General features: G+C 44.5%; 1 protein-coding gene across 1 annotated transcript; it reads left to right on the top strand.

Annotated features, from left to right (window-relative positions):
* Nucleotides 1-5,874: 5,874 nt before the first annotated feature.
* Nucleotides 5,875-7,403, top strand: LOC311314375 (C-X-C chemokine receptor type 3-like; the record flags this gene model as incomplete). Its single annotated transcript, XM_084444711.1, has 2 exons — nt 5,875-6,237; nt 6,636-7,403. The coding sequence occupies 2 exons, from the start codon at nt 5,875-5,877 to the stop codon at nt 7,401-7,403; spliced, it is 1,131 nt and encodes a 376-aa protein (XP_084300837.1).
* Nucleotides 7,404-7,743: the final 340 nt, after the last annotated feature.

The raw sequence follows: 7,743 nt of genomic DNA, 5'->3' as shown, positions 1-7,743 counted from the left end.
ATTTTAGAGGTCCTTTATTTTGAAATACCATATCAGAAAGTCCTTTCACTTCCTTAAAGGAGTAGTAAAGGTAAAATTAATGTTTAGCCCTGTTTTAAAGTTACTTATGATCATATACAATGATTCAGATCAAAACGTTGACAAAACTAGCATTTTCGAGAAAGTTGATAATTGCTCTACCACCGTTTTGGTCATACAAAACGTTGACAAAACTATACTATTGGATGAAGTGATTGATCAGGTGTGCGACACACCCAGCGCACACCTGATAAATCACTAAATCCAATAGTATAGGACAGGAAATAAAGATGCCCACTTCCTTTCAGGAAGTAGTGGAGCTGGTGCACAGAGCCTATTTTCTTAGCAGATCTACTGGCTACATGATAGTATAGCTTTCAAGTTTCGTGCGAGCAAGTCGTGCCTGCAAGCCAGGGAGAAATGACAGGAGACCGTGGCGGGACAAAAGTCGCATCCCGTAGAGGGACAGAAGTCACATTGTGATGGCTTAGAACCAGAGGGGTGCGCGAGTGACATTTGGGCAGAATGAACAGGTGAAATTAAAGCTCTCGAAGAGATCTTTCTAATGCTATTGAATGAAATGAAAAAAGCATGTCCCCTTTTGGTTCACATAATTGATCATAGTGTTCACCTTTTCAACGATGTATGCCAAAAAAATTACAAATGTCTACTTTTGTTGTAATCTTATCTCAAAGTATATAATTTCTTACTTCCCGGAAAACGGCAGGTCACGTGCAATGACGACAACAGGTAGGGTGAATAGTGGTAGACTGGGACAACTAGTAAACTGGGACAGTTGAGTTTTATCATTGTCATTTTTTTATGCATATACTTCCATTGCTAAAAATCCACACTGTTCTCATCATAAACAAGTATGAAAAAAAATTAAAAAGAGTTGTGGTGTCTGACATCACTTCCGGGGGCGTGGCTACCATCCTCTTTGACTGCGCATGTGAACCAAGATGGTAAGTCAAATGACATAAGGTTCTGAGGAGAAAAATGTTAAGATGCTAAAAGTAAAAAAAAATTATGGATGGTTTGTAGTTGTTGTAGATTTTGTTATGGGAACTAATGGTGAATCAGAATGTTCAAAAAACATTCATTTTCATCTTTTCTTTATTTTTTTTTTTGTGATTTTGCCACTGTCCCAGTCTGTCAGTATCATATTGTCAAACTGGGACAATGTGATATTAGCAAAGTGGGACAGCCATTAATTAATTAATTCCAATGGGAACATTTTGTTTGTATATCTTCCTAGATAGCCTAGTTAAATAACTAACAACTAGCTAGCTAGTTAGCATTATCTTTATCTTTGGCTGCACCTAGTGGTGAGGTTGCAGATTGTAACCTACTGAATACAATTATATGGTGCAATTGTATTATTACTCTGTATGTAATTCAAAAGGCCTAAATGGGTGTCCCAATTTGACAGTAAAGGTGTCCCAGTTCGCCAGTAGCGCCTGGAAAAATGTGGTTTGGAGTCAGTGTGTGTTTGAGGAAGAGTCATCCCCCCTGTGTTAAATGTTTCTTTATTTTTTCTTCTCTGTAGTAAAGTAGAGCCCTTAAGCTATTTAGAATGGTAGCATATGAGGGCCTCAGACATTTAGATCATTATAAAAAATGAATCCAAATTTAAAAAAAAAACAGAAAGTGTCCCACTTTACCACCTACCTTAGATTTTAGGCCAATAATCTCACGACATCCACCCTTCAATCAATGCTATCCTTCTATCGAATCTGTCTAAACTTCTTAAAACCCGTCCACTTGTTCCAATCAAATTCCTCTAAACATATGTCCCACCCTCATAGCTTGTTTGCGTCGGAAATGTGTAAAACTACGGAAGTTAGATGATCTCAAACGTCCGTTTCAGTCATGGAGGATCGTTATATTATACCTCCATGTGGAGGATGTATTAATAGAACTAGGTTTCAGTGCGACTAAGGCTGTGTTCGGAATCGCTCCCTCGTTCCCTCACTCCCTCGTTCCCTCACTCCCTATTCCCTATATAGGGTTCAGTAGTGAACTACCTAGGGAATGGTTAAAGGAGTATTCGGACACCGAACGTCACAAAAATGCGTCGGTCATTGGTGTGATGCAGGCGGATGCGCCCTCGTGTAAACAAGTCTAACAGGGAGCATTCACGCTGCAGGTTGAGATGAACTCACTCAGGTGGTATCGGATTTGCTTTTGTGTGTTCATTTTGAATGTTAAATCCCAAATAAAGTGTTGAAATTTAAATTCTAATCATGTGCGGTTTTTCTACTTTGGTCCTTTCTGTTAATTGCAAGATGTAACGTTGGCTATAGCCGCGCTACCTAGCTAGCTATGAAGCGCACGATCAAGTAACATGTTTACAAACATTACATGTTTACGATTTAGCTCCGCAAGCTAGAGTTCCTTCAGTTTATACACGAAAGTTGCCGCCGCCATCCTCCGTTCACAGCCCTCTTCGCGAGACAACGCAACTGCATTGCATTGTGGGATACCGGAGAAAATGTAGGGTACACTCAAGCCCCCAGGATTCGAAATCTAAAGTGAAGGCCTATTGAACCGCGCCATCTTGGCTAGATTTGTAGTCACTTGGCTATTTCCGGTGACTTTTGACTTGCGCAGTTGAGCTTCTCTGGCCGACGCGCGTCCACGAAAAAGTTCACATTTATCTGAAATGTAGACGCGCGTTCCCGGCTCTCTCGGCTCTCCCCGCTTTGATTTAGCAATGAAAACCGGCTTGCATATTAACCTGTTTTTGTCAAATATATCAATTGGAGAAATTATTTTTTGATCCTGGCATCTTAGTTTTAACAGGTTAAATATAATTGAACATGTTTTGTTTGCTAGTAGATGGTATTCATTCCGTTCGCGATAACGTTATTGCAGCCAGGCTAAATTCCTCCAGGGAGCCAGTGACCAGCGAGTTGAAGAGCTTCACTCCCCGCCAGCAGGAGCTCTGGCCGCGGCTACCGCATCTCGGAAAACCCGCTGAGTTCCTGGCTGCTATTTCACACTCGCCCTTGATCAATCCCAATACCGATCCATGGTAATAATGAATCAATCGTTCAGATCAGATCGGCAGTGCTGCATGCATGTTACAACATCATTGTTAGCTTTATTAACATAACCATAGCCTACATTTATCTCTCTAACGTTAGGCTATCCATCTTACACCAGTCGGCCATTCGATAGCTGGAAGCGGTCAACGCCAACGTTGACTGAAAACACCCAAACTCAGTGCATCGTTTCATCTTCATGCTACACATCAACTCCTTTACATTGTATGTGAATAAATTCCTGTTATTCTAAAAATATCCCATTTCTGTCCATTCCTGGAAAAGGCTAATAATTGCTGTCAAATGATCACTCCAGTTTATCACCGTATCCCACTACCATTTCAACTATGCACATGAGGTTGTCTTGTGGTCATTTTCATTAAAAAATGATTAGCCTGATCAGTTTGTTGTATGTATTAAGCCCTTTTTGAGCGGTATGCTTGTATTAATAGCTTATAGCTTGCCATACTCACCAACCTTGGGACCTCAGAAATAGGGAGCATTTCCAAACCAAATTGCGGGGGGGGGGGGCATTAAAAGCATTACAAATTAGACATTAAAAGCATTAAAACGAAATGTGAAACATTATATATATATATATATGTGTGTATGGAGCAATTGTTTTTAATGTCCGACTTTTGTCTGTGCTGTTCAGTAAATGTGCATCTGTACTAATTTATTGTAGCCTATCTACTACACAACCTAGTTCAAATTTATGAATCTTCCGCGGCGTGATCATTTCCAAACCAAATTGCGGGGGGGGGGGGGGGCATTAAAAGCATTACAAATTAGACATTAAAAGCATTAAAACGGTAGCCGCGGCCAGAGCTCCTGCTGGCGGGGAGTGAAGCTCTTCAACTCGCCGGTCACTGGCTCCCTGGAGGAATTTAGCCTGGCTGCAATAATGTTATCGCGAACGGAATGAATACCATCTACTAGCAAACAAAACATGTTCAATTATATTTAACCTGTTAAAACTAAGATGCCTGGATGAAAAAATAATTTCTCCAATTGATATATTTGACAAAAACAGGTTAATATGCAAGCCGGTTTTCATTGCTAAATCAAAGCGGGGAGAGCCAAGAGAGCCGGGAACGTGCGTCTACATTTCAGATAAATGTGAACTTTTTCGTGGACGCGCGTCGGCCAGAGAAGCTCAACTGCGCAAGTCAAAAGTCACCGGAAGGCCAGAAAAGCACAACTGCGCAAGTCAAAAGTCACCGGAAATAGTCAAATGACTACAAATTTGCCAAGATGGCGCGGTTCAATAGGGCTTCATTGTTGATAGCGGCCAGTGAATGGAGTGGCTGTATCCAGTTTAATTAATACATCCATGGGTACACTGTACCCTGGAAATCAAGGTGACTTGTGGGTAATAAATAGTGGACTATATAGGGAACGAAAATTCCGTGGAGAATTCGGACACTACAAACAAAATGGCTGACGCCCTATATAGTGCACTATATAATGAATAGGGAGCGATTCCGAACACAGCCTAAGTTAACCCAGTTCAAATTTTTATGAGCTTCATACACGTCATGTCAAAAAACTGTTTGCGCAAAGGGGAATAGACAGTGGCCCACATGACTTGCATCTCCGAATTGTCGGCTGGCTTGACCGCAGTTTATAAAAGGGGATGCGTTGGAACACCCTACTGATTGGGTATAGGAAACCGTAGCAAAGCGTTGCACACCGTTTTCAGATTGAACTCACCCGTTTCTGCGGTTGCTGTCTGAGTTAGAAGTCTCACCAGGCTACACCCCTCTTTGGGAATAGAGAATGCGCCTCTGAATACAGAAATGGTCGATATGTTGAAGGCAACTGCATTTGTTGACGTACGTAACATCGAGAGATAAGAAGCTCAACTGAGTGCACGCAACAGGCTGTTTGGCCAAGTAAAAACTCCAATGGTGCTGAGAGACAACCGACAGCTGCCGTGCCTTCTCCAAAATAATGACGGTAGGTTCTACGCGTCTCAGGCTGTATAACCGACTGGTAATTAAAATGAACTGACCGTGTAGGATACGCCTATGTGAAAGTACTCACTTCCTAAATTATAACCCCTTAAATCGCCTAAATTGGTTTTACTATCGCTTCCCATACCCAATCTGCTGTCCTGTGAGCAGTGGTGTAGTGGAGGGTAGGCTACCACTACCTCTTTAGTCGGAGCATACCACTTCTTTAGTCACTATATACCCCTGCCTGCGAGGAATATATTTATAGTGTCAGCAGCACCCCGAGCAGTCTGTCCAGAGAAGAAGAATTTGGTAAGTATAAGAATATTTTTTATTACAAGTGTGCAAGTGTTGTTGAAATTCGTTCACTTCTCTTTCACAAGTGTTGCTCTTTGTTCAGCTATTCTATTTTTCTTTCATTGAATCCTAGAGGTGGATGGGGAGGGGGGTGCGTGCGTGTCTGTGTTTGACTTGACTCTTTCCTTACCACCCCTGGTTTCGCAATATGTAGGCATGCTTGCATTAATAAGCTGAAGAAAGATGGGCTCAAGAGTTTGGGGATTTCTTCCACAGCACAGGGAAGGAAGTGTACTGTTCCGATCTTAGCGTTTCCTGTGTTGCCTTATTTGATGACTTCAACACCATGTGATCTGTATGATTATAATCAGATGCTTGCACGTGCCAGAGGACTTGAAACGAGTGAACACAGCTCTCTCACACGGCTCTCTGTGGTGGAGTGGACTGCTACTTCTAACACACTTTCTTTGGAGTGTGTATCGTTAGTTTAGAGTCTGGTGACTGGTCTCTTTTGGCGCTGAACCATAAGCTGATCACTGATTCCTCCACAGACAGCCATGAAGGTGATCCTGGGAGGCTTATTTGAAGACAACGAGACAGACTACCACGATGACTACGAGTACGAGTGTCCACCTGAGGAAGGTATGCACTTCGACACGGTGCTCCTCCCGGTGCTCCTCCCGGTGCTGTACACCCTGGGGCTGGTTCTGGGCCTGCTGGGAAACGGGCTGGTCCTGGTGTTTCTGGTCAAGAAGAGGTGGAGAGGGGGCTGGAGTGTGTCGGACACCTTCATCCTGCACCTGGGCGTGGCAGACAGCCTGCTGCTCTTCACCCTGCCCTTCTGGGCTGCACAGGCTGCTCAGGAACAGGGGTGGAGCTTCGGGACGCCCCTCTGCAAGATCGCTGGAGCTGTCTATAATGTAAGTGTCACAGGGGGGATTTGAGCCACTGACCTTCTGATGGACTTGTGTGGGAAAGGTATATTTAAAGGGAGTAAAGAGATATAGGGGATTATAAGGCATTGGTTTAGTATGAGGATTTCTAATAAAGTTGAGGAGGGCAGGAACTCGGCAGGCTGTGAGAACATGCGTAGTACATTCTTCAGACACTTCCCTCTACGATTGAGCAAGAACACACTTTTTTGGCTTTCCCTCCTCAGCACATACTTTAGATGGCTTTCATTTACCATTTCTGGGAGAAGAGAGCAAGAGACGGGTGGGGAGCATAGTTGTGAAATGTCTTGACATGATTCTTGTAATAGATTAATACATCTTTGAGCCATCCCCCCCCCCCCTCTCTACCCTCCCTCCCTCTCCAGATCAACTTCTACTGTGGGATCTACCTGCTGGGCTTCATCAGTCTGGACTGCTACCTGTCCATCGTCCACGCTACACGGATGTACTCCAGCAGAAAACCCTGGATGGTTCAGGCCAGCTGCCTGTCTGTTTGGATATTCTCTCTCCTTCTTTCCATCCCTGACTGGATCTTCCTGGAGGCAGTGAAGGACCACAGACCGGGACTGTGGTGCACCCACAACTATCCACAACCCTCCCAGTCTGTGACTGACTGGCGCCTGGCCTGCCGTCTGCTCTACCACATAGTGGGCTTCCTGGTGCCCTCAGTGATCCTGCTCCTCTGCTACTCCAGCACCCTGCTGCAGCGCGGCCCCCTGGGCCACCAGAAGCACAGGGCCATCAGGGTCATCCTGGCCCTGGTGCTGCTCTTCTTCCTCTGCTGGACGCCCTACAACATCACCCTCATCGTGGACACCCTCACGGGGAAACCACCAGCGAAGCCTGAAGAGGGATCTTGTGACAAAGGGAGGACGGCCACAGAGACCAGTCTGGTGCTCACCTTCGCCCTAGGCTGCCTTCACGCCTGCCTCAACCCTCTGCTCTATCTCTGGCTGTGTGGAAACTTTCGGCAGGAGGTGCTGGGGAGGCTGAGGGGAGCTCAAACCCATCCGAGCCTCTCTCTGTGGGATTTGGGCGTGGCTGAGGAGGAGCGCTTGCCTGACCGGGGGGGGAAGGAAAAGTTGGCCTTGAACCAAATAAGTGTGGTGCAGGTGCGGTCTACCCACAACTGACGGGTGAACAGAAACCCTGTGACCAGCAGTGAAACTCACCCAGGGGATGTTGATGACCGGGGACATGAGTTCTGCTTGTAGAACACATTGAGAAAGAACTCTCAGACTATGAGGACGGATTTCCCCTATTTGCCCATAGAATGGACTTTCCAAGCTATGTAAGCTTTGTAATGTCAGTTACACTGTTTGTTTGTTTTTTAAATGTTTTTTTACTCATCAATAGGGATGCACAATATCACTGGCGCCGATAATTATCTGCCAGATAATGGGAAATGTATATTATTTATTAGCTATATGAAATTTTAGACGATAAATAGACCTGATAATAGGAAGCAGCTGC

The sequence above is a fragment of the Borostomias antarcticus genome, assembly GCF_949987555.1.
Source record: "Borostomias antarcticus genome assembly, chromosome: 10".
In the NCBI taxonomy this organism is placed as follows: Eukaryota; Metazoa; Chordata; class Actinopteri; order Stomiiformes; family Stomiidae; genus Borostomias; species Borostomias antarcticus.
The sequence above is the reverse complement of the archived record's forward strand: the minus strand, read 5'-3'. Positions and strand labels throughout refer to the sequence as shown.